The sequence below is a fragment of the Dermacentor silvarum genome, chromosome 3 (genome assembly GCF_013339745.2).
Source record: "Dermacentor silvarum isolate Dsil-2018 chromosome 3, BIME_Dsil_1.4, whole genome shotgun sequence".
NCBI classification, from domain to species: domain Eukaryota; kingdom Metazoa; phylum Arthropoda; class Arachnida; order Ixodida; family Ixodidae; genus Dermacentor; species Dermacentor silvarum.
In genome coordinates, this window is record NC_051156.1 from 200,017,709 (window position 1) to 200,044,630 (window position 26,922).

Below are 26,922 nucleotides of genomic sequence, written 5' to 3' on the forward strand. Positions count from 1 at the left end.
CCGTCTCACTCCTGAAGCGTCCGTGCGGCCCGTGAGGAGTGATGTTATATGTGCCGGACGCACTACCTGCAGCAAGCTTAAAACCCCTTACAATGATCTGAGAGTTTCGTTAGTTCGATGCGTTTCGAAGCCAAGTTCGAAGTGAATTCAAACTTGGCGCTGTATTTCCGTCTAGATGGCGCGACGTTGGCGCTCGCTTCCTGTTTCCTGTGGAAAACCAATGAACGGATTGGAGGGATGCGGAAAGGCATGCGGGGCAATCTGCGCGCATATAGTGAGTTATTGAAGCATTGCCAAGATGCAGACGCCCTTACGGACCGACTACAGTGCACATTCGTAGCGCGAAACGCAAGGAATGACCACTCCGCATCAATGAATGACCCCCGGTGATGGCAGCTATGGGCAAGCGGTCAAGGCGAAAGCGCTTCGGCCCCACGGGGTTCGAGGAATTTGTAAGGAGCTTACTTGTTTACTTGTTGCACACTGCTGTAATTAGAGCATTCTTTTTAAGACCCCCGTGAACTGCGGCGACCTCGAAGCCTTCAGATATGTGACCAGCATTTGGTGCCGATTTTTTTGCAGGGAGGCTACATGAACGCGAAAATACAGAAGCTGGAGAACCAGTTTCTCAACAGTGCTCAAAACGAAATCGACTCCAGTCAGGAGGATCAGTCATCAGCTATATTCAAAGGAATCAGTGTTTTCGTCAACGGCTACACAAGTAGGTGTTCCGTGGCTGCAGTTTTTCGCTATACCGGGGATTAAAAAGGTTGTATTTGCCCAGTTGCAACACCGTTACCTGCGTCATAGATCGCATCACAGATAGCGATGTTGCACTGGGTCAGTGCTCTTTGCATTGTAAGCGGTACTGATGTGACGCCTTGTACTACACGCGTTCACTGTTTCACCGTTTTGCATGCATTCTCAAATTGTGAAACCTCGACACTGGTTGGATGACGTGGCTCATGCGTGTGCAAAATTATAAATTGTAGTGATCGGAGCACGCTTCCTACATAACTAGCGAGCGATAAGTGCCATGCACCATAGATCTATTAACGCGTGCTTTAATAAACAACTACGCGTGAAAAGCGCCCATCGACCAACAGTCGTGAGCACAACATAGTTGTTCTGGTGCACTGAATTTTCTCCACCAAAGCTGCAGGTTCTTTGTTGACGTGCGCACCTCAAGGAAAATGTTGCATTGCAGATCCTACTGCAGAAGAAATCAGGCGGATAATGATGCTACATGGCGGCACATACCAGCATTATTACAAGCGCAAACCTAATTGCTACATGATTGCAACAAACCTCCCACCGGCAAAACTAATAGACCTGAGGGATTATGTCGTCAAGCCCAATTGGATCTCCGATAGGTTAGTAACATGTGTGTTTACGAAGTGCCATGAATCCTGTGCGTGTTTGTTGTTTCACACAGTGTCTAACTGCCTTCATTTTCCCTTTCACCCAATTAGCGTTCAAGCTGGGAAGCTGCTGCCCGTTCAAGACTACCTTCTTTACACTCCTGATTTGAAGAATGGCCAGCAGAAGCTAAGTGTGGTCAGATGTGAGAAGCCATCAACCTCAGCTGCCAGTCCACAAAATTCCACAAGTCAAAACAATGACCAAGACAGCTGGCTTTCCTCCGAAAACAGTCCTGACGAAGATGAGCACACAGAATGTCACGCCGAGAACAGTGTAAACAATGTAAACCAAGAATCAAAGAAGGACAGCATCGAACCACGCAAAGCAGGAGATCCCGGATTCCTCGAGCAGTTTTACGGGAGGTCACGACTGCACCACATATCGACGGCAAGCATCAAGCTTAGAGACTACGTCGCTCAGAAGAGAGCTGTTAGCAGTGGTGCATTTGACGGCATTGAAGAATTGAAATGCTATTTGACTTCAAAAAGCTCGAGAGAGCAACTGTCTGTGGGCGAAGATAAAGTGATCATGCATATTGACATGGACTGTTTTTTTGTTTCCGTTGGCCTCCGTACAAGGCCACACTTAAAAGGTAAGCCTGCATGTTCTGTGTCCTGAAACCATGAAAGCAAAAATAACAGCCAAAATACAGTCAATACAACAGCCAAAATTAATTTTTATCCATTGATATCTCCTCTTAGACTCCAAGCATACTTACTGCATCCAGGATATTTTTACATAGGCAGAGATTTCCTGACTGAAAGTTGTTGCTTGGCACTTAAGCTCTTGTACTACTTTATAAGCCTTTAAGTTAATGTTGTCGGGTAGCACATATAGTGTTGGTAATGCAGCACCAGTGTACAACAAGAAAAGAATGTTGCCATGTGCAGCATTATTTTCTGCTTGTAGGATAAGTCTTAATATGCGGATTGCTGATGACACATCAGGCTTCTCTGGCCACAATTTTAGCGTTATAGCTATCTTGGGTTTGTGCATGGCATGTGTCATGCAGTAGATGTGTGGGAGAGGGTGAAACTTGCAGATTGAGGTGTTTGACTGGCATGAGCGCCAACCTTTTCTTTCTCAAATGAACCACTTAGTGACTGGCACGAGTACACAGTTTATAGCTAGTACAGTCACGGCAAGGCAGGTATACTGCAGTCTATGTTTACATATTTGTAAAAGCATGATGTTTTAATTGGAATCTATGGCTTACCAAAGTATTTTAAATTTTTTTTATTTGACGGGCTTTGAAGCGTAACTAAAAACTTACCTTGGTAACTTGTGCCATGCGTAGCTCTGAATGAGCTGCCTTATTGAGTTATGGGGGCATATTCTCGGACGATCACTTTCAGTGATACTGCTGCCTTTGTGTGACATAGTGCTCAACCGGCCAATCAGCTCACCCGGTTTTGCTCAGCCAGCCAATCAGCGTGCGCCTGATGGTCGAGGTGATAGTATCGCCCAAAGTGATCGTCCCAGAATATGTCCCATGGTTCTGCATATTTTATTTGTTACAGGGTTCTCCACTGTTGGGGACCTGCGCCGAGGCTTCTTATTGCGTAATGGCTAGTCATCATTCGGGCTTTTATCATGTCTCCAAGTCAAGTGCTCATGCGAGCTGAAAACTCCAAGCATAAAGCAAGAGTAGCTGAACAGCTGTACAAAAGCTATTCACATGAAGTGAATGCTCAACTTTCATTGCTAGAGTTCGGACGCGAGTATGGTATGTGATTGCGTGCCAGTAATTGTGAATGGCAGTGACTACGAATGCGAGTGAGTTTTGGTGAGTACGAGTGGGCATGAATGGGAATATGAGTGCTGACAAGCGCGAGTTTGCATACATGTGCGGGAGTACATAGCCTGCAAAAATATTGATGAGTGAGTATCGGTGTTTCTGTACATGTGTGTTTGTTTGTCTCTGTGCATTGTGGTTGATGATATATCTGTCACATGCTTTGCATAAAGCCAACGCCCTTTCTTTGTTTTCTTTTTCCTCTTGCTAGGAAAACCAGTAGCTGTGTGCCACGGAAAAACATCTCTTGCTTCAGCGAGTTGTGCTACACTGAACTCCCAAACCGAGCGTAGCGATTTAGTGTCTTGTTCAGAAGTAGCAAGCTGCAGTTATGAAGCACGAAAGGCCGGTGTTAAAAGCCGTATGTATTTGGGACAGGCAAGAAAGTTGTGCCCGGCCCTAGTGGCCATACCATATGAATTTGAAAGCTACGACGAGGTCTCCAGGCTCCTGTACGACATCGTAGCGAGGTAAGCATGCAAGTTGTTCCTTTCAGATACAGCATGCTCGAGTTTTGTCTGACATACGCCTCTGTAAGGCTATTAATAGTTGACCTGTAGATGCTAGTTGGGATGTCGTAGCCATGCAAGTACTTGAAAAGTTACTGCGCAAGGACTAAATGAATGCATAATATGTATGTGTGAAAGGAGAACCTTTGTTTTGACAACTTTTGCAGTGCAAATACCTGTATAGTTTAGTGCATTCCCTCTGGGAGCTTGACAGGCACAGGCTTCATGTAAAGCATGGAATGCCAGTACTTGTGCTGTACCAAGTCTGACCCAGTGAGCAGACCTGTTAAGTAATCACTAGTGATCATGCTTGAAGGTAAAGAATATGCACTAATTTTTGCAGTACACCTTAAAAGTCTTGGAGCCATTTTGTTCTTTCCATTTGCGGACAGCAATCACTGCACCAGTTGAATTTTCGACAGATTAAAACATTCAAACAAATTCAGGTGCTGTCAAAACTGTGAAGGTTCTTATACTGAACATTTAAACTGTTTAATTTGTGTAGTAAGACTGGTAATGTTATCCTAATGCTGACCTATTTGAGGTAGAGTTACATTCCATGAACACATCCATTTTTGTTTTCTAGCCATTTTTAGTTTCATTGCATTACTTAATTTTGTAGTGTTAACAGGCTTTTACAAACTATTAAAATGTAGCATGCGTAACTGTTAACATACACTACAGGGCAATTTCATTGGCTTGTGACTTCTGTCAGGACATACGCCTTGTCCTTCTGCCCACTCTTTTCACCCATCCTGACCTCGCATACCATGTTCCTTACATGCTGTCAACTCATCTGCACAATGTAATGAGATGATATACAATATTTCAAGTTAGATCAACACCTAAAATACTGCCAAGTTTCATGTCGTTGTGTGCACATGTTTTTCACATACTTAGTGGTGTGTTGTCTTTCTGCCTTGTGTCTCTCATCTTGCATGCACCACTTTCACTCATGAATTCATTCTTTATTCATATGACAACCTGAAAGAACATTTCTATGGCTCTTCCCTTGCCTCCTGTGCAAAATAACTGGGCTTGAGCAGTAGCCCAAGCTCTCTGCCTTTTCCTGTTTCCAAAAGCTGTGTCACATCATGAACATCTTTTTCATGCAGTTTCACATTGGACATTGAAGCCATTAGCTGTGACGAGATGTTTGCCGACGTCACTAATGTCCTGCAGCAGGCCAGCTGCTCACCAAATGAATTTGCGGAATTTTTGAGAAAAAAGATAGAGGAGAAGACCCTCTGCACTGCATCAGTGGGTTTAGGTATGTGAACTGTCTGAATGACTCGCACGAAATTTTGTCTCGGCATTTGCCATACTGTCGACCTGTGGTAAATTGGTCCCAGTGAGATGCGCTAAACTACTTTGAATTACTAAATGTTTGCAAAAAAATCAAATACATTTTAGAAATACATGGATCTTCCCAGAGGTATACACCACAAATATATGCGAGATCTACAGATCGGCCCCGGCCACGATAAATCACATGTTGTGGGAGATTATAGGCGATAAGGCAGTCAGTACACCCAAGACTCTTCCATCAAGGTGGAAGAGTCTTGTGCAGCTGTAGCCTGTGCGCTCTGTGCAGCTCTAGCCTTGACGACCACCTTTGGGCCGTCCAGCAGGCCTGCGAGTCGGCGCTGAGGCAAAACCTCACCATCCCCACGGAGAAGATCTAGGCCCGATCACGTTAAACCCTGCAGGACCAAGTTGTTCACCACCATGCCTTTTGAAATGTTAAAGCCAAATTAAGAGATGTTGACAACTGTGTTACGTTTTGAGCCATCCACACAATCTCTTTGTAGACTTAGTGCAGCAGTGTTAGTACTGGCACTTCTGACTGTGCCGTTGCTGACTCGACCCAACTGTAGCACTTGCGGGCTTACTGTTTAAGCAAATCATCTCTGTGTATTGATCTGAAATAATGTCTAGTGTGATGTTTTACTGTAAAGAGTCTTTGATGTTATGTTACTATGCTACCCATTCTATCAATGCAGTGAGAATCAATGCAATGTGAGAACGATGCTAATTGTAAGTTTTCCGACTCAGGAATTTCTTTTAATGTTTTCTGTTTCGCTGCTACAGCCAGGCAGTGCTACATGACTTAATAGATGGCATGAATTAATATTAAGGGTGCTTTCTTCTTCATGCAGGTACTGCAGGAGATACTTCTAAAACTTATCATTGATAAGCCATTGAATGTCACTTTGTTAGTGTAGACATAATAGTTAGTATCTAAACCGCACCCCCAGCAACAGCTTCTTAGGAGTAATGGAAGCTAATCTCAAAGGCTATGCTTTTGCACACTGCAAGCACTGAAAGCCATTGCAGGAGGCGGAAACATGTCATGGCCGCCACCAATCACTGCCATTGTCTTCCTTTCATCTTTACTTTCCTTAACTTCAATTTCTTTTTTCAAGGGCCTAACATGCTGGCAGCAAGGGTCGCCAATCGGTTCGCCAAGCCAAATGGTCATCATTTTGTGGACAGCAGCAATCTTCTAACATTCTTTGAAAATGTCAACGTTAAGGACCTTCCGGGTAAGGAGACACTCTGAAAGGCAGCGTGCCAGTAGTCTATTGAAGTTGACCGCCCTAAGGACTGTACAGCCACTGCAGTGGCAAGGTTACAGTCCAACTGAAAGAGTATTGTATGGATGCACCAGCAAATTATGTTCACTCATTTCTCTGATTGTCGTGACGGAGGCAAAGTTCTTTCAATATTGGCGCCTCTCAGAAACTGTTTTGCAGCATGAAGGCACTGAGGGCAGATGCAGAGCGATTTACTGGGTGTAGCTCGTAATGAATTCTCAGGTTGTCCCCGAGTCCAGGTGGTGTTGGCAAAATAAAACACCTAGCTGTCCTGACTAGTATTTCTATTTCGGCTTTTTGGTGCGCCACTACATCAAGAAGTGTAGTGCCTGGGGTATAAGGAGGTTGTGTAAGCATTTTGTTGCACAATATGGTCCTCACCCCACGGGTTAGGTGTTAAAGAGAACACCTAACCAGTAATAAAAGCGGTATAACTGGAACATTTTCTAACCTTTATTGGAAAAATGTGGCTGATATGATCCATCGAACATACATTTGTACCTAATGTGTTACTTTGTCATATATTGGTGATAACCCAAGGTAGAAGACCAAGTGCATGTTGCCTTTAATAGTTAACTGTACGATACTTAATTTCTATCTTTTTGCATCTTTGTCTTCTTCACACTACACTTCTTGCTGCAGTGACGTATTGACACATGTACTTATTTATCCTTTTTCAGGGGACTGTATTTCACCCACTAACTTAAAAGCTGTCGCTCAGCGCAAGATGCGCCTGCATGATTCGGAAGTTACTCGAATGTTATCGTTGATTCTATTTGTTGTGCATGCTCTCGCTGAGCTTTGTGTAATCAGTATGTATGCACAACGCGAATTGTGTAGTACTTTCTGGAAGACACGCGGGCACCAGCGATTATGCTGGTGCCCACGAATACACGCTAAGTGCCTCGAGTAGCTAGTCGCGTGGCAATTTTGCAACTTTTATCCATCTGAAAATCTGATGTGGCTTCTGGTTTGGTCGTAGGCGTCGGCTACAGGCTGCAGACTCAGCTGTCGGAGATGGGTGTGGAAACATGCAAGCAGCTCCAAGCACTGCCATTGGAAACGCTCAAGGCCAAGTTCGGCGTCAAGACGTCATCTCTCCTGTACAACTACGCCAGGGGCGTCGACAACCGGGGGCTGCAATTCGACAAAATGCGGAAGTCTGTGTCGGCAGAGGTCAACTACGGCATTCGCTTCAAAGAGGTGAGGCTTACTGCATATTCTTGACCTACTTGCTGGGTTACCTTGTGCATTCACACAGAGTACAAAATCTGCCAGATTTCTCTAAGGAGTGCTCACCATGCGAAAAACACGTCAAACCACTTCGAGGTGTCATGTATGACACCTCATCTGGCGACTATGAGCAAGCACAGTTCTTTTCACTGAGTGCAACTTTTGAAGCTCAGCACTAATGGAAAACTAAAGTGTCACTTGAAATTAGTGGCAATGACAATTGGTGGTGTAGCTGAGACCACTACTCCCGCTTATCTTCCCATAGAGCTCAATGAATATTCATACCACTTATGTGCAACCATGCGAGACGAAATACCGGTTATGATGTGGTTACCGAGAAATCTCGCAAACAAGCAAGGTACCGAGTGCACTTCACAACAAGGTTTGCCGGTCGAGAAGAGAGCGATGAAGGCGATGCGGAGACAGAGGAATGAGGCACGGAGTGAGCGAGCAAGCAAGAAACGGAGGAAAAAAAACATGGTAGCAGTGTGCTGGCTCAGTGAGCGTGCGGGGGTTGCATAGGTGACAGAAAAGCCTTTTGCTCTGGCTGCCTGTCAGCAGCGCGTGGTCAGCACCGAACATGTGCACATTTGTCACTCTTCGGTTCTGCAGTTTGTGTGTGGAAAGTAAATATATCGTCGACTGATTTTTTTCGGACACAGACAGGGTCGCAAAAATGTCTGAATTATCGGGCAGGCTGGAGAAACAAATTTCGATGGTAAAATCGATTTGTTGTTTTTTCCAAGTCCAGTACTGCAGAAAAAATTGGTCGAAGTCTAGAGTGTGTCCCGCGTTCGCCCGATGAAGTGTAGACATCACGCATGCGACCTTGACTCCATAACGCTGTCAGCTTCCACTGTGTTCTCCAAATTCCTCAGTTCCAATTCCAAATTCCTCCAAATTCCACACGTGAACTTTCACCGTTCTTACCAGTACGCGCACATGCAAACTTTTGCTGTACTTGTTTGCGGTAGTTGCCAGCTGAACAACCACAAACTCCGCTTCATGGGCACTGCCGTTAGGTCAGCCTTTGAGTGTAATGTTGCACCAGATCTCCATGTATTCATCTGCGGGTACAAACATATATTAAGGGGGAGCTTCCCGTGATGGTATGCCGGCTAGGCCTAACCACCCCCATATCATTAGGAGTCGGCAGCAAAAGTTGCAGTTTGGTGCACAGTAAATGAAATGCTTTGCGGTGGCTGTACAGCACTTGGAAAGTGGAGGAACCACCTCGCCAACAAAAGTGAGGGCCCACCAATTTGGACGCTTTGATTCCCGGACACAGGTGGCTGCTTGGTCTACATGTTTTGCACGTGTACAGCCTTTTAAAAAAGTTTTGTTTATAGTGTGGGAATTCACAACTTCAGTTATGTTAGGAGTGGTCTATGCTGTATAAAATATACTAGAAATTAGTCATTTAGAAAGTGTCATTATTTTTTGCTTTTATTTAAATGACACAACACCGTCATGCACATGCGCAATTTTCTAATTTGCTGCAATACAGGTTGGACACAGGACAACTGCTTGTCATGCATGCTGGTGTCTGCTGTTGAATGTCAGCATCAGAAGCGCTATATGGTCCTTTATTAAATCATTTGTAATACTTGTTCAGTGGCTGGTTCAGCAATAGGTACGGATTTACTACCACCTGCGGAGCTAGCACCTGGCAAGGATAAAGGATTAGTCACGTGCATTGCAAAGCTGATAATAATCTTTGGCATGAGATAAGTGACAGTTGGGCCTGACACGTTTCGGTGTCAGTGACAAAATGGTGCATGTAGCAGCTTCGATAGTATCGCACTCAAACACTGTAACATTGACATTCTTGCACAACTAAATTAGTTGTCTGATAGCACTGAAGCCCCTCGACCTCATTTTTGACTTGTAGAAGTTGCGTCCATGTGTTGCACGTGATGCAATTGCGTAAACACAAGTAAACACAGATCTACAATAGGAACTTATTTTGAAATGTTGCGAGGCGAGAAGAGGCAGCAACTTCCGACACTACTCGACGAGTGTCCAATTTTTCTCTGGTGAAAACCTGCTGAGCCGCTGCCAGAGGCGCTGGCTGCAGTCACGGACACCGCGCGCGTTCGGTGCAAACGCGGAGGGCGTCGGCCACAGCTCTGCGCGTTGCCTAGTTGGTGCTGCTACTAACTCATGCTTTAAAGTTGTTTATTAAATACTAAATTATTTTGCCTAATTAAAAAACTCATCAGCCATTATCCTGCGCTGCCTGATATCAGCTGTACTGAATAATTCTTAATGCATGGCTAAATAGGTCAGTTTGCCTCAACTGCACAGTTTTCTTTTTTTTTTTTATTAATGACAATGTTAAACAAATTATTTGGTATGCTAAACATTATCATGCTGTTTGTTTACAGAGAAAGATATTATACTTTGCAGTCTGTGCACATTTTCATGCCTGTAGATAACAGTTGGGATGCTACTATAGTACAATTTTTACCTGCAGCACATATTCAATAAATCATTGCTGTTTCAACTTTCTTGTGTTAAAAGCCCTACCTGTCCTTAACTTGTCATTATTAAGTTCAATAAAGTGCAGGGGATATTGTTTTCAAACAGAACAAAACTGAACCTGCATCACAATGAATTTTTTTCTGTTTGTTTGTATACACCACCAGTGAGAGCAACATGGTAATAAGAAGATGTTCTGTTCTCTTTCAGCCTACTGACATGATAAAGTTCATTGGCCAGCTGTCTACTGAGGTGGAGAGGAGACTAATGGAGGCTGGCGTTCAAGGACGCACCATTACTCTGAAAGTCAAGGTGAGCTTGTGTACATATTGAGAAGCATGCATTGTTTTAGTTTTAACTGGTAATCACTTTCACCAAGCTATCACTGTTATTATGTTATCGTTCTCCTGCAAGACGCACCTGGTGTACTGGAACATTCAAGTATGTTATCGTCACTTCATTAGTGAGATAAGCCCATCACTATAACATAGTAAATGCTCTAGTGCGTACTTAAACCAATGCAAGCACTGCCGACTACTCTGTAGGGTGCAATGACAAATGTATAAGTAAACTACATTTGTTTTGAACTACATTCATCTAGGCATCAGTATGTAGTTAGCAAATGAATTGAGCAAGAATGAAAAAAAAAAGAAGAAAGAACGCCACATGCAGATCGAAGTGTGTTGTCCAATGTGTTCTTTCTCTGTATTTTTTTTTTTTCTTCTATCTGCGCCTTATGCATTTTTTACAAAGCAACAGCAACCAACCCAGGACAGTGCCGTCCTTCGTCAATGTTAAGCTTCACCTTTTTGGACCATCACCACAGCTTAGCACATTCCACGTTTGTGTGTCGCTTTCCAGTTATCACACCACACATTTTTTTCCTGCAATAAATACATACCAGCCAGCCTGACAAAGGCTTGATTGCATGCACTGTCCGGCTTCTGTTGTAACGAAGCGCATTCCCGCATGCAGGTGCGGCAGAAAGACGCCCCCTTGAACCCGGCTAAGTACATGGGTCATGGTTTGTGCGACAATCTGGCCAAGTCTTCCCATCTGCTGGCAGCGACGGCTAGCAAGGCCACCATCTCAAAGGAGTGCTACAGCCTGGCGATGCAGATGCACCTCGTGGCATCCGACATCCGAGGGGTGAGAAACTCTTGCACCGCTGTTTACAAACAGTTCATGGGGCAAACAAAGAATCTCAACTTCCCTCATATGGATATGTGCATGGAAAGTTGCATAATCCCTTTTAAAATAAGCTAGTCTCTTTGGTGTAGTTGAAGAGTTGGTTTGCGCTTGAAGTGAACAGCAAGAGACACGGTCGGAAAAAGTACAGTCGAACCTCATTATAACAATATTGGATACAACTTAAAAATACCTTTGTTATATCCGATACTCGTTATAAACATGTATTCGTTGCATGCATAATCACCAAGACACACCTAAAATTTAATTCTTTATGTGCAATAATTCGCTATATCCGTGCTTGTTGTATTGAGGTTCGACTTATACAGTGGAACCTCGTTGATATGATTCTGCTTAATACGTTTTTTGGGATGATACGTTTTTTTTTTTTTCTTTTCCCAAAAATACGATTTGGTTGGATAATACGTTGGATGGTATGATTTTTGTATGGGATACGCTTTATTTTCCGGTTCCCGTGAAGATGGTATCAACGAGGTTCCACTGTATTATCATATTTACTTGTGCAAGGCACCCCGCTTTGCAGTGCAAAAATCTTGAAGAATAAGAATATTTCACTGACACTGACAATCACGTGCATACCTATGTGCTGATTAATTTCTGCTAGCCACTTCTGGATGGCATTGTACTTTGTTTTTACACATAGCAGGCAACGATGCGTAAGCTACTCAAGTAATGCTACCATAGTGGTCTCACTCTGCACATTTTGCAGCGAAGGTTCTTGGTCTGCAACATTTTCCACGAAATAACTACTTCATATATTACAACTACGACTTGTGAATGCAAATTTACTTCACATATTGTGCATATTTATGCTTTTAGTAAGTGACATACCATGCGCAGGTTGTAGACACAAGTCATGCTGTGGCTGCTGGTTGCAGAAACGTGTTACTCCACTTGTTTGGTTGTAAATAGGCTTGTGTCTCCAACGCCTTTTTATGTCAAGATATGACAAAAGATTGTCATATGTTGTGATGTAAAAGAACGAGGCTTAATTTTACATCAAGCTACATGGCACGTACATGATATATTTCTTTCATATGTGATGCACTACTTTTTGGTTGCGGATGCAGACAGTGAGCGAAGTCGCTTTAGCCTTCGCAGCATTACCTGCTATGTATGAAATGGAGTACAAGTACTGTCTTGCCAAAGATGAGATCATTATCATTACCGTGTCCCACCATATCACGTGGCATAGATTCAGAATGCATCAACGTCATCAGCTGTGTTGCTTAGTTGCATCATGCTTTCAAGCGCATGTACGACGCATGGCTGCAAAGTGTTCACATCAATTTTGAATGCATGGTGCACGGTTTTGTTTAAGACTGTCATTAAAGGGGCCCTGGAAACACTTTTCTAACGAATCATAGCATGGCCCCACTATTAAAGGATGTCATCTCGCGACTCTTGTGCCGCAACAATGCTTTGAATCCTTCAACTATAAGTGGCGTTAACGCATCGATACTTGACTTTCTCTCTCTCTCTCTTTGTCTCCGACTCCGACTTTCTCTCTCTTTTCAAAAGCTACACAGCGGAGAAGCCAAGAGGGCAAAGCCCCGACCAAAAGTTGAGTGTCGCGGCAACGAAAGGGGTTTGTCGCGGCACCCTGTGGCAGCCATAGTAGTCTGCATACACTATACAACCTGCTGCTGCCATCTCGGAGGCCACATGCAGCCGACGCAGCTACGCGCAGTGCAAAGATGAAATATATATACATATATATTTTTCATTTATCTAACTCAAAATTAGCAATTATGTATTACTGAGAATGCTATCGCGATCACAAAATCAGGCAGTAGTGTTCGTGGGCCAGCTGCTCTCGAAAACACTGCATGATGGCATTGCAGAAGCAAGAGCAAGCAATTTCTTGCTGATATTTTTCTTTCTATTTTTTTTATACAAAAAGTAAATTCCATGCTGCATGCAGTGCATTAATACTTGGCTCACTTGTTCACAGCAGCCTCTATGACGGATCGGCAACGTTTTCTTGCTACGTTCAAAAAGTGTTTCAGGGCCCCTTTAAGAGCTTCAAGGTGGCGGGAATCTCAAACAGCGTAAACGACACAGAGGACGACCAGCTTTGGGAGGGCAACAAGAACGACTTAATTAAAGTGTTCATAGTCGGCCGCCAGTGGTTGCGTTATTGTGTGTAGCAGTCCGAGTTGCAGTTCGAGGCTTTACTGAGTAGCCATAAGTCTGCGTTGTGTCAAGCACTCAACCTGTAAAAAATTTGGAAGAAGAATGTGCAGGCCTTGCACAAGTAAATACGGTAATCCCTCACATTCTGCTAATTTCTTTATCTGTCCTTTTTACTCAGCTGCGTTCTTTGTGCTGTTAGAAGTTCCTATCAACTAATTAAAAATTTGGAAGGATGCTTAAGGCTTTGCCTTTAAGAGTGGAACGCAATAGCATTCAAAGATCCCTGACTGCTTCTCACGCTTCCCGGCAACTGCAGCTTATGTAACCATAATGTCTACCGGGGAATGCTGGCAGCGAATGCTATGCGCGAAGGCGAGCTTTCTATTTCTTTTCTTTCATGGTGTTTCAAGGAACCGAGCAGGCCGTGCCACTCCTACATTTAGGCAGACCTCAAACGGCAGCAGGAAAAGGGGTTTGTGTTTGAGTTTCTGCATAACAGAATTATTTTTTCTCATATATTCAAATTACAATCCGACGCTATTGTGTCTGTAGGTGTGCGTAAGTCGTATGTTATGGATTTTCTTACGCATTTTACTTTCAGAAATTCAATTATAGTTCAATAACGCCTCTGCGCCACGCGGAGGGCCTGTGTGGTTGGAGATGCGTGGTTCAGGATGATTTTCTCAGCCGCCGACACCTATGTCGACACCGACGCCAGATTTTCTGCAACACGGGGCCCTTAACGCTATCGAGTTGTGCTTTTGATTGTCTAGCCTGGCATGACGTTAGACCCATGCCACGCGGAACTCTTGACCTACAGTTGCATTACATTGCAAGCCACTTTGCAACCTGGCTGTGTGCAGAAGCCCACTTGTGAGATATGGCACGAGGTCTTCAATTGAATTTCTTGTATAGCTCGAGTGCTTGATTAGTTGCAATGTATTAGAAGTAAAGACATTTCAAAAGCCATAGCACTGAATTTGTTTCACAGGTGGGCATTCAAGTTGGAAGACTGGAGCCGCTACCATCGGGGCAAGGTGGCGGTGTGAAGACGATGCTGGACTTCCTTACGACTAGTAGGCCACCAGAAAACCACGAAGCAGCGGGGCCGAGCTCCGGACTGGCAGGAACGACCAATGGCACGGCGGAGTCACTACCCAAGGCCGTCAGTCTTCCGGCGTTCTCGGAGGTGAGCAGATTTGCACGCCGTCTCTTCTGCATCACAAGGCCACATCGTGAACAAGAAACAAGAAAAAAAAAACGCATTATGGGGAGATCTGCACGACTTTTCAATAGCCACGCGTCATAGACAGTGAACAACTCTTATGCTGCAGCTGCAGCGATGAGTCATGAGCAATCAAACTATTGCACATATGTGGTTATTCATTTGTGGTTCTGTGTTCATGGCGTCTTCTACTGTACTAAAAGAAACTTGGGGTAACTTGCAATGACCTTATGTTGATGATGTCTTGGAAGCTTGATGGAATTGCAGCACGATTCGATGTGGGTCTGCAACTCGATTCTCTGTTACCGCTACTCTGCTACCACTACTGATGATGATTTGCGATGGCATCCCCTTTGATAGTCACCTAACCTGCTTTTTTTGCATTGTCCGTTGCAGTCTAACACATTGCCTATCTCTACTTTAGGTTCTTTCTCTTCATTAAAACCTCTATCTCTGTATGTGTAAAGTAACCTTACTGCGACACAGCAAGGTGGCGCCACCTGACAATCTGTTTTAGAGCAAGGTAAGGGTGTGGGGGCAAGTTGGGAGGACAATACTCCTTCGTGGACAGTCGGTTTGAAGGATGGGATTGACAGCGAATGCAGTGTCAATAGCTCTTCGTAGCAAAATGAAGGTGCTCAGTTTCTACGCTTTTGACAAAACAGGCTCGCACATAGACATGAAAAAATCAAAATTTTCAGAGCAATTATAGACATTGAGGGACAGTTTGATGGAAAGCAAGTCTCAAACATAACCTTTAACCTTAAGGGGGGACATGGGTTGTTGAGATATTTTCTGTATTTTATGGCCATACATGGTGAAAATACAGAAGATTGTGAAGTTTTTCATGCTGATTTCAACTATGCAATTAGTTTTTTTTTTTTTTTTTTTTTTTTGTACATCAAGTAGTTCAGGAGATAGGTAAAGCTGCCACTCCATTGTTTTTGGAGACAAAATGAAAGACTGCTCAACAGAAAGCTCATATTATTGGATAGAATATGCAATAAATTCAGTGCCAGAAGCAGTTTTCGAATCAAATTATAATTATTCATTCCGCAGATGATCAAACTGCACTGTTTGTACCATGGCTACGAAGGAAAAAATTATGGGTAACAAATTAAAAATGCGCTCCCAGCTTCCTACATGATCTACATATTAGGCTTTATGTATAGCTGTAGCTGTTCTAGTTCATGAGATATCGCTCCCAGAAACTAGTTAAGGGACCAAAAAACGTGTTTTGAGAAAATTGAGAAAAAACAAAGAAAACCTTATTCGTTTACATATTTACAGTTTAAACAGCTTAGCGAGTTCCAGGCACATAGCCTTAACTTAGAGAATAGGATAATAAGCTCCATGCTTTACAGTTGAAACCGCATATTTCGAACTTGGGTATATCGAATTATTGCCTATATCAAACAGTTGTAACATCCCCTTGGAAATCTGATGCAAAAGTATAGCACTGTACTGTGCATATATTGAAATCTCGTTCACCACCACAATCAATATATTGAATGATGTGCCCCCTTTCTTAGCACTGCACCCCTGCAAGCACACTTGCAGCGGTGCAGTACTAAGAAGCTGCGATCACCTCTCGCGTCATTGGAAATATTCACGTTGACGAAGTGGCATTGTTCTGGCAGGTGCTGTCAAGGCATTGAATATAAGAGGCAGCACATGCCATGGAGGAAAAATTGGTAAATTGCGTGCCTCGAAACATGGAGGGCTCATGCAGCAAGGGTCTTATTTGCACTCCATAATGCAAGATTTGTTGTAGTAACCTTCACTGCATCACAGCCATGTCATGCAGTGAAGCATACTAATAGTGGAAAGAACTACCTAGCCACCGTGCAGTGAAACATACTACCTGCAGCCGTTCATTATCAGAAAGAGATTTGCCACGCTGCTTCAAGATCACAACAGGTCTCCCGGTCAGATACAAGCAGTCCAGAAGAAATGGATGGCACTCAATCTTTTCACTGAGTGACTCGAGCATCATGGGATCGGTAAATTCCTGCTTTTCACATTCTTGGGAGACTATCCGAGACGTGCAGTGTTTTTAGATGAGCTTCAGATAGGTATATCTTATATTTCGAATTATCTATATATCTAACTATTTTGCAATCCCTTTAAGTTGGATGTATCCGGGTTCGACTACAGTCACACTGACTATTCGCAGCCATGTCCCACTTTTTCACAGTTTGCTGCCGATTTTTGGTGGACTTGCGTGCCAATTCCACAAATGATGCTGATCCTCATCAGCTGTGAGTTGCGAGTAGTGCTGGTCTTCACATACGCCTGCTATTTTTTGTATGATGGCCGTTCTGCGTGATGTTTATTTTTGAAAACGCATCATTTAGCACTGTTTGCAGATTGCCGGTCACTTGCCTAGCAAGCGCGACAAGCACGTTCCGAAAAACGGGCTGATCTGATTTCCATGGACAAGCGGCGAACTCATGCTGACGTCTCGCTGCAGTTCGCACACACAAGCAGCAGCTTGATGGCGAGGCTGTACTACCACTCCCCTTTGTCTATTTTTACTTGGCTGTTACATATCTTGCACTTTGCAACCGCCAGCAAGGTACTTCGCCGGCTCCAAACTCACAATTGGTGGACATTGTTGCATCAAGCGGTAGGTCTGCGATGTCAGTGCATTTGGCAAGAAAGCTTCATTTTTATTCCATTGCCGGAACAGGCATCTGCTGTAGTCTCACTTCTGATTTCTTCCAGTTGTGTTCTAGCTGATGTGGCAGCAAGATTTTGCGCATCATGGCGTACACAGTCACTGTCCACAATGCTGTTGGCAACTGACAAGTTCACTGGTCTGGCTGTAGGCCTATTGTGGCAGGTTTGGAGAGTCCAGCATCTTGGATGTTTCGAGTTGTGGGGCTCCAGGGGCGTTTATTGAAGTTCTCAGCCAGCGACCACTTCATGTGTTTTCCAAATTTACGGTTAGTGCGGAACTTCTTCACTGATTAGGCAGTAGGTGCACACTCTGGTGACCACACAAAATAAAATCGGCATGCGTGTGTGCACGCTGACCCCGTGAAGCAGATGATGGCACACTACTGTCACGTGCACGGAGCAAGGAAAATGAAGACGAGATGCCGCTTTTTCAAATGAGACCAAGATGATCACGGTAGCATGTGTCCAGCGGCATGTGTGTGTCATGGAAAAAGCACTGTGTTAGTGTAAGTTTTGGCTGAGATTCACTTTATAGGCACATTATAAGTCCACTTCTTGGCAGAAATGATAATCCATGAAGCCAGAAACTCACAGATCAGTGCGGAAAGAGTTGGTGATGTCGAAAATGTCAGTTTTGGAAAGTAGATTTCTCACTATTTTTGGCCTCCTAAGGCTCGTGTCCCTCCCTTTGCACGTTGCAATATCTTTCTCCACTTGCGTACTCTTAAATCTTCTGTGGACAGCTGCAGGTCAGGCCCAGATTTGAACTGAAGTATTCTTTACAGATTGACCCAGCTGTGTTGGACAGCCTACCTCCCGATATAAAGGATGAAGTGCTGACCATGTACAGAGAAAGTCGGCGAAATCCTTTGCGCTCAAAGTGAGTGATGGGCTACCTTTGTTGTGTTGTCCTGTGCTGTTGTAGAGTCAAGGATGTGGTAGTCCTATAGCTGTCCTCTGCATTTGTATAACGATAACGACAGTGGACTCCGTTTGAGACGAATCTTGCTAAGCGGAAGATGAAGATATTGGAAACTTTTGTTTAGTTTCGCTTAGACTAAGTTTACTTTTAACACGACAAGAAATTTCGAACAACCCCCACCTTTGCCTTAGTCTGCCATAGCAGCTTCAGGAATAACTGCCATGAACTTAAAGGCAATGAATTTCCCACTCTGACTGCACGAGATGCCATAGTGTAGAATACTGCACAGTTTGCCCTGGTATAAATTGAATTAACTTGGCAATTATGCTTTTCTAATGCACTGTTTCGCCAAACATGGAGAACAAAATTGAAATTTTAGGAACGTAAAGTCAATAATCCAATATATGGCGCTATTAAATTCACATTAGAGTCTTGGTGCCTCTACAGACGCAACCATTAGCACAAGCTGTGGCAGGCACACCAAGTATGCTATGTGTTCTGACATTCAGCTGGGCAATTTGTCTTGACTTGTTGTGTGGATAACGCATATAAGAACAACTTTTGTAGCCTTTTAGCAAACTAATGGCAGCATTTATTAGAAGTGGTGGTGACAATTCATGATATGGCTTTGGCTTGCATGTGAGTGCTCTTTTCGTCTTACCCGCCTCAGTAGGCCAGTGGCTATAACGTTGCACTGTTGAGCTCAGGAACATGGGTCCAATCCTGGCCGCAGCGGCCATATCCCACTGGGGGCAGAATGCGAAAACGCTTGTTTACTGTGCATTGGGTGCATGTTAAAGAACCCCAGGTGGTCAAAATAAATTTGGAGCCTCCCACTACAGCTTGCCTCATGATCAGAACGTGGTTTTGGCACGTAAAGCCCCAGCATTTTAAATTAATATTTCCTTTTCATCTTGCAGAGACACAGCAGCTAGCACTAGTGGTGTCGGCAGCACCAAAAGTTCAAACCACAGCCATCGCGGGGCACCATCATCAGCGGCATCAACGAAGCCGAAAGCACAACCCACGGGTAGGAGAAGAGGTAGGCCACCGAAAGGTAGCATCAGCCCGCAGAAAGCACGTCTCCTGGCATGCCACTCTCTCAAGGAGTACATGGTAAGTAGACACTCCATCTGCTCGATTTTGTTTGCCTTATCCTCAAAGCATTGCACCCTTACTCATATGTCCATCCATTAGCTACACAGGGCTAGCCTGATGTGATTACGTTGAATCTTTAACTCCTTGACAAGCGAGAACCAACGTTCTCAATTTTCTCTTTTTTCCCCACACTATAGGGGAATGGAACACTCTTATCATTCTCATTGCTAAAAAATACTGATTCTTTAGAACACTGTTAACGCCCATGCGTTAACAGTGTCACACTTATGCAATTGGAATACGATTTGTTTGTTTTCTGAATGCTTGTGTAACATTTTTGAGGATGTACTCCGATGGGAAGTATCTTTCCCTCCGAACCAATAGGGTGCACAGAGAAAAAAAAAAGAGAGAGAGGATTTACATATGACTCGTAAAATTGTAGAACACTTGAGATGCCTTCATGGGGGCTCGGAAAGCAAGAAAAAAATCGTTTTTTTTTTTTTTTTTTTAAGACTGTTTCTAAAATTCTACAACACTGACTAAAGAAGAGGTCTGCGCAAAGTGGCACAGCGCAGCCCTGGCAAATGCACCATGTCTGCTTCTTGGCTGCCTTCATGCTGCAATGCTGGCACATATATGTATTCACAACCTAAGACTGGAGTGCCAACTCGTGCAAAATTATCAGGAAGACAGCATCGCCGAGGTTCGGTCAAAGCATTGGAGACTCTGTAGGTCCGTTTTTGCAGCAGCCTCATTTTTCACTCACTTCACTTTGTTGACATTTCATTCATTTTACTTCATTCACTTCCTTTTTAAAGGTGTAGCTTTCTGTGACTCTTTCACTTGTTTTCGTAGTTGGTGGTCTGTGGTGGTCAGGCCTTTCTTTACTGCCGATACAGAGGCGCCAATGCTAAGGCACCATGCTCTTGTGCAACCGAGTTTCGGCGTGCATTGTTTGCCAACTATTTTAGCTCTTTGAGATGCACATGCTATTGCACAAGAGGTTTGGGGCACCTGAAGGTGGATGTGGCGAAATGGCATGTACAGTCTACTTTCGTTAATTTGACTCCAGTTAATTCGATTTCTTGGTTAATTCGATCTTGATTGAAGGTGTCCCCTCCATCGCCCATGCATATCTATGGGCCCAAACTTTCGTTATTTTGATCCTAAAATTGGCCTTGGTCGGATAATTCAAACTTGACCAGTCCACACACACACGCATGACCCGTCTGGTGACTCTGATAGTGACCCGTTTAGTAGCAGCGTCTGTCTCGGTGGAGCTTAGGGGACAATGAATGCGTTGAATGCACGTCTCCTCCCATCAAAAACTCCTATTTTTGGCCTGCCCCAGGAAAATTTTCTGGCAATAATCGCAGCTCACAGTGTCCGATTATGGTATTTACCCGATTCTAACGTATGCTCCTCTCTCTCTCTCTCTCTCTCTCTTTGAAGAAAATTGGGGTGTAAATTGCCTGTGCGGTGCTGTTGGGCGAAAAACCCAAACTGCCTTCGTGGCGTTTGTATGCTATACCGCATATCACGGATTTATTGCGGCAAAACTGACTTTAGGAAACCAGCCACCATTGTGCAACACGTATTAGATCCTTGCCCATTTTTTTGTGCTAAATAATCTGGTGCACGTTAGATTTTCACTTTGTTTAGGAGCTTTAATTTCATTTCTATGTTAGGTTTTCTACTTTGAGTGCATAGAAAGTGGGTGTGCGTTTGATTCGGGGGCATGTTAGAATTGGGCAAGTACTGCCAAATGAATCAGCGGTGTGTTTCTGAGTTTTTTCTGCATCTTGTTTAATTCAGCCTGCCGGATAATTCTATCAATTTCGACGGCTCGAATTAAGGTCGAAGGGTCGAATTAACGGAAGTCGTTAGTATGTATAGCCAACTGTACTACTTCTGCAGATGTGCTGTTTAACAGCTCAGTTCTCTGCAGAATTGCTGCACAATTAATCTACAAAATGCTACCTAAATATCCTCACTATAAAAAATACATGCTTTCAAGCGCATCATTTCGTTAATAAACCAGACAGCTTTCCGGAACCTTTCAGCTATTCTCTTGCATTAACAATTATTGTCAGTGGTTCCTGCACAATTTTTCTTTCTCTTAAATGTTTTTGTAAGATGTTGAAACACTGCTTCCCATGGCCCTGCTACACACGCGTAGCGGGTAGAAAGTATGATTCCTCCGCCTGCGGAATAGTTACATCAAATTGTAATTAACATGAGCAGGGAATCAAAGATTATTGCCAACTTGCTTGTCTTGGGAAAAAAGGAACATTGTTTTGGCGAGAAAGGCAGGTGACTAAAATCTTTCCTCTTTGTCCTTTTAGACCAAACCTGTACAGACAGCTGTAGAAACGTTTGAGTCTGTTATTGACTCTGAAAAGAAGATGGAGCAAGTCAAAGCTTTGCTGCAGCAGTGGATTAACACAACAAACGGTATGTTATTGCACCTTTTGTGGGATGGCTTTTGGTGCCATTCAGGGAGATATCGTTGTTAGCAAAAAGGGAGCAGAAACAATGCAAGCTTAAAGATAATACCTCGAAGGATCACGTAATGACATAAAAAGAAGCTGTAAGCTATTTCACAAGAGACAAGCTTGTTGTGGAGGTCACACAACTAGTGCACACAAGAGGCACTTTCCAAAGGGGCTGCATGTGTCTTTCATGCTCAATTGTGGCATTTGCAGAGATAAATTGTGATTCTAAGCAAAGCAGGGATCAACCCTGTGAAAGCAACAGCTAACAGCTATTTCACTCACGATGTCTGGCTTTTGTGGTTAGTCTCCACAAAATTGCACTGAATGATTGGTGCATGCCAAAGCATTCAGCATTTATAGTTATATAACATTTCTTGCACTTGATGTCGTATTAGCTGCTTTGCTATAGTAAGCATAGGGGCAGCTGTTATACGCAACAGGTGTAACCACAAATGACCAAAACCAAGAGCTCCGCTATTAGGGGACAGCTTGAAAGGCTGTCAACTGGCAATGTCTACCACACCAGCAGCGTGCTTAAACAGTGTGTTTTAATGTGTTTGCTACGCATTTATATTAAATGAACTGGTGCTTTTGAACACTTCTAATGCATTTTTCCCCCCTGATAATGTGTGAGAAGTGGCTATGGATAATGTGTCAAAGGGCTGGAAGAAGATGATAATATGTGAAAGTGAAATAGAATATTGTTTGTTTTCCATGCATGCCATTTCACATCATCTTGGTTTTTGCATAGATGCTGAGTTTTGGGTTCACAGAATGTTTACGAGTTGGCCACATAGCAAAGAGCATATCACATTCCAAGTGATTTATCCCTAAGAGATGTTAAGTATTTTTCCTTGCAATAGCAAGTTGCTCGTGGTGTTTGCACTGGTTCGTGAAGCCTCATGTGTCATATGTGCCTCCAAGATGCCTAGTCATGCAAATGTGTACTTGTGATAGCAAGTTGTACTAAGTGTTTGCATTGGTTCGCTTCATCTTGTCTGATGACGCTTGTATGTCGTGTATAATCACCCCTCCCCCCACCCTAAAGAAAATTCCAAAGTGCAAATGTGCGCTACAGAATTTTGTGGTGACAGCCATGATTCGCAAAGTGCATGGTAGGTGGCACCACAGTGCCATATAGCAGCAAACAGAGTATTTATCAATCTCAAAGCTTCACCACCAGACGCTTCACCGCACTTCTGGCATTTAGTAGGTATATGCGCCTTGTGAGTACAATTTCGCCAACATGCACCTGAAGCCACTGCTCATGGGGCACATACATCAGCACCACCATGTGCAAGAAAAGTAATCTCGCTATCACAAGTCCTTTCAGAGGCAGTTTTAATCAAAGCGCCTTTAGCCTTTTCCCATGTGTGTTTCATTCTGGCCCAGTGCAGTTCGTATTGTCTTGAGTAACAAGTTTGGAAACAAACGGTGGCACGAAAAAAAAAAAAAATTCATCACAGCCTGGGCATGGCGGCTAAAATCAAGTAATATAGCCTACATGCACCTGTTCAACAAATGCAGTCTATTGAAGCAATTCCACATTGTGAATCTGTACTAAAGAAATTTGTATTTTTTGCTGATGCCATGGTCTTCAAGCCTTTGCTTGCTGCTGTACATAACTTGCCATGGCTGCAAATGCGACGAGAACACTGTCAGAACTTGGGACTGCTCTAGTTAATCATCAGGTTATTACAGTGGAGCTGTATATGTCTACCCTCCCATAGATTTTTCAATGTCCACGCTTCAAAACTCCCTTGCACTCTATGAGGAGGCAAAGCAAACCAGTAAGGCATGTGCTGACACCTAGTATGGCAAGAGGAAAGCGAAGCTAAGAAACCACCCAATACATAGTTTCATACAATAATTACTAGAGGGAACTCTGGCTCTAATGCCTATAGGAGCTGCAGTCGGGGCGGTTCAGCCAACATTGTAATTATGGGAAGTACATGGATTTGCCTAAAGCTCATCCTTCTGGCTTTAAACGTCTCTTCGACTTTGTAAATTCGTCATTTTCAACAAAGTTATGCATAATAAATAAATAAACATTATTAAAACCATTCACCAGCAGGATTCGAACACAGGACCTCCAGCACAGAAGCCCGACTTTGAAACCATTACGCCACAGACGCATGCATCGACAAGCGGCATAGAACGCCCTTATAAATTTGTTGCGGGCAAGCCAGCGTCTTGAGACGCTTGGAAAGTTTCAATTTGGACACCTCGACAGGTCGAGCAGCTATTAGTAGCGATTGTGCGTGTTTGCAGAGTTGTGCATTGTCAGCAAACGTAGTTACTCGCACAGTGACCGTCCTGTAGTTCTTTTACAGCGCCGCTGCTAGCCCGCATTCACAGAGTGGAATGGCTGCGATTTTTTTTTTAGTTCATTTGTTTTAAATTGTCACAGGTGAAAGTAAGCATAGTAAGCAATTGGCCGAATACTGGGAAAATATATGGACAACAGGGTCATGCAAGCCTGTTTGTTTGTTTCTCTTCACAGATTCTGTTCTCAATTCGGATGTGATAGCGTGGACAAATGTCCTGTGCAGCATTGTCCATGAGAGAAACCTGGAAATGCTAGATGTTCTACTCAAGTTCTTTCACAGGTGAGCGATTTGGAGATAACTGTGCTATATGTGGTTATAAAAAATGAAGCTTCATGGGACACAGAAGCCCAAAGGGTCAAATGTACTGGACATTGTGATCGCAATAACAGTGTCCTTTGTCTCCCTTAATGTTTTTTATGTTACTGTGTCAGTTGCATTAAGTCCTAGGCCACGTATGACACCTTTCCGTTGCCTTCTGCACCTGCCCGGAAAGTCTGTAGTGCATACCACCCAACAGTGGACAAGAGAAAGCAGTTACACATCTTACAGTGATGAGCCAAGAGCAGGGTGAACAGGAGTTGAGGGTATTCTCAGATTATCACTTTCAGTGTGTTAATTCAATAAGCCAGGGAACAGAATGCCTGAAGGTAACCATAGTCTAATTAGCATGTTATCATGTCACTTGAGAGTGCAGGGCAGGCTTGTGGGTGTTTGTATACGCGCACTGCAACATCTGTTTCGCATCTGCGGTGCAAGGTGTGCTTTTTACAAAGAGAACGGCGTTATGGACAAACGCAACCTGTGTGATATTGATCTCTGTTGAGACTAGCTTCTTTCCTCCCTCTATGGTACAAGGCCGTCCAACTTCACTTTCACGTTACTTGCTCCTTTCAGGACCGTCCAGAAAAACGGAGCCCAGCTTTGGCAAGACACATACATGAAAGTCGTCAACACTGTGCAAGGCGAGGTCCTTCAGGTGTTTGGGCACTTCATGAAAGTGCCGATATTTTAGAAAAGGCAATTTTACTACTACGTGCGGGCTGAGTTGTCTACAGCCACTTTTTTTTTGCTTTTATTTTTTTTTTCTAGTTTTACATGCACTTTTTGCACTGTTGCAGGCATTTCAATGAATGTTGCTGCAGGAAGGGAAAAAAAGAAAGAATGCTTGATTCGAAAGGCCTAGTGTCATAGAACACTTGTTATAACTTTACAACAAGATAATGTCTGAGCTTTTGTATGTCTGTATATTTCCTTCTCCTTTTTTTTTTTTCACATGCGCATCCCCGTTGAGTTTTTGAAAGACAGTGTTATGGAGGAAAAAAAAAAGCTGCCGGTATTTAAAAACGGGTATCCTTCATTGCATTTTCAATGCTGGCTGTTGATCGACTGAATGAAGGTGACATGCGTTCTCCCCGAAGCATTCCAAACACGTACTATATTGCTCATTTCTTCGAGGCTCGAGTCGCCTTGTCTGAATGACCAGCGTCTTCGAGCCGAAGTAATATTGAGGGCACTGGCACTGCCTGCGTACCACGCACCGAGCAACGGTGCATATCACTGGCATTCGCTGTAGTGCAATTGAAAGCATTTCAATCTAATTGAGATGAACACATGCAAAGCTTTGCTTTACTAGTTACCCACTGACGAAGTTTTAACTGGAAAGCCACTGTATTTGCAAATATGTTGGGCCGGCGAGCTGCATAGTGTTTTACCACCCTCAAATTAGTTAGGTTGGTGGACTTTCGAGGGCTTTGTCCCAACTTGTACACAATGCAGTTATTGTTTTATCGTAATACCAGAGAAGCAGACAGGAACAGCAGCATGGTCGTGGAAATGTGTTGCGACATTTTTCAAAAAAGGACAGAATGTGTTGAAGCATTCTGGCGTCGTGCAACTCTTTTCGTCAAAAGATAAGGCTGTGCCGCTCGACACAGCTGTAGACCAGAAGATTGTTGCAACGAACCTTCCATGTGCTTTGGTTGACCAGAACATCCCAAGAAGTCAGCATTGTTGCTTTTATCTACATGTCTGGTGTCACTGTAAACGGTAACACATCGCAATCGAGCAAAATATTTTCTTTTTAAAATACATTTATGGCCATTACAGAATGCATGTCATGCCCAGAGGTGAAATCTTCTGTTTGTCCCAGTGTTGTTTAGAGTTTGCTGCATTCTCTACATGCTTTTAATAACCTCGTATGCTTGTGCCCGAGGAGTTATACATCCTGCTGTTTCTACAGGATTATGCGTCACGAAGCTCAACGTAACGAGTGTTTGTTGTTTATTGATTTTGGTTTGAAAGAAGTTTTACGAGTTCAGAAGGCCTTTTTTCTTCTTTGTCCTCATAGTAATAAGTTACATGCATGGTGTTATATTTATTCATATAAACATTATTTATGTATATTACTGTTTGGACACTGTTGAAACATTTCATTGCACTTGTGAAGTATGTATGGAGCATCTTTCTTGTCTTTACAAAAATAAAATGATTTTCCAATTTACACAGCAATGCTGTTGTCCAATTTCTGCTGCCCTCTAGTGTTTCATGCTGCAACACCTACAACAGCTTATGAACATAGCCAAATGCTGTTATTGAAGCCTCACTAAAACCACTACCGTTAACACTTTTGAACAATAATAGCGTCAAAGCCATCTCTAGTAGTATATGCATAAGGGCAGTATCTTTACAGTAACAAAGAAAAAAAAATTGGTCATTCATTGTTGAATGTGAACCGAGTCTGTCCTTTGGTTACATTTGGCTCTAAAATAATATTCAAGGCCTGTCGCGA

The 26,922-nt window shown here is 43.4% G+C and overlaps 1 protein-coding gene across 1 annotated transcript; it reads left to right on the top strand.

The window, feature by feature from the left end:
• Positions 1-229: 229 nt before the first annotated feature.
• On the top strand, positions 230-26,634 carry LOC119446459 (DNA repair protein REV1). Its single transcript, XM_037710892.2, has 16 exons — positions 230-452; positions 583-721; positions 1,208-1,373; positions 1,473-2,014; positions 3,429-3,687; positions 4,842-4,996; positions 6,153-6,272; positions 7,306-7,526; positions 10,248-10,349; positions 11,013-11,186; positions 14,374-14,571; positions 18,075-18,169; positions 19,132-19,327; positions 21,655-21,763; positions 24,308-24,413; positions 25,029-26,634. The coding sequence occupies exons 1-16, from the start codon at positions 390-392 to the stop codon at positions 25,144-25,146; spliced, it is 2,763 nt and encodes a 920-aa protein (XP_037566820.1). The 5' UTR covers positions 230-389; the 3' UTR covers positions 25,147-26,634.
• Positions 26,635-26,922: the final 288 nt, after the last annotated feature.

Bases quoted from the DNA above. Each gene is read 5' to 3' on its own strand.
- LOC119446459 (XM_037710892.2), top strand. From the start codon at position 390: ATGGCAGCTATGGGCAAGCGGTCAAGGCGAAAGCGCTTCGGCCCCACG. The intron at 6,273-7,305 runs GTAAGGAGACAC...GTTTGGTCGTAG, and splicing joins CAACGTTAAGGACCTTCCGG to GCGTCGGCTACAGGCTGCAG. The intron at 24,414-25,028 runs GTGAGCGATTTG...TGCTCCTTTCAG, and splicing joins CTACTCAAGTTCTTTCACAG to GACCGTCCAGAAAAACGGAG.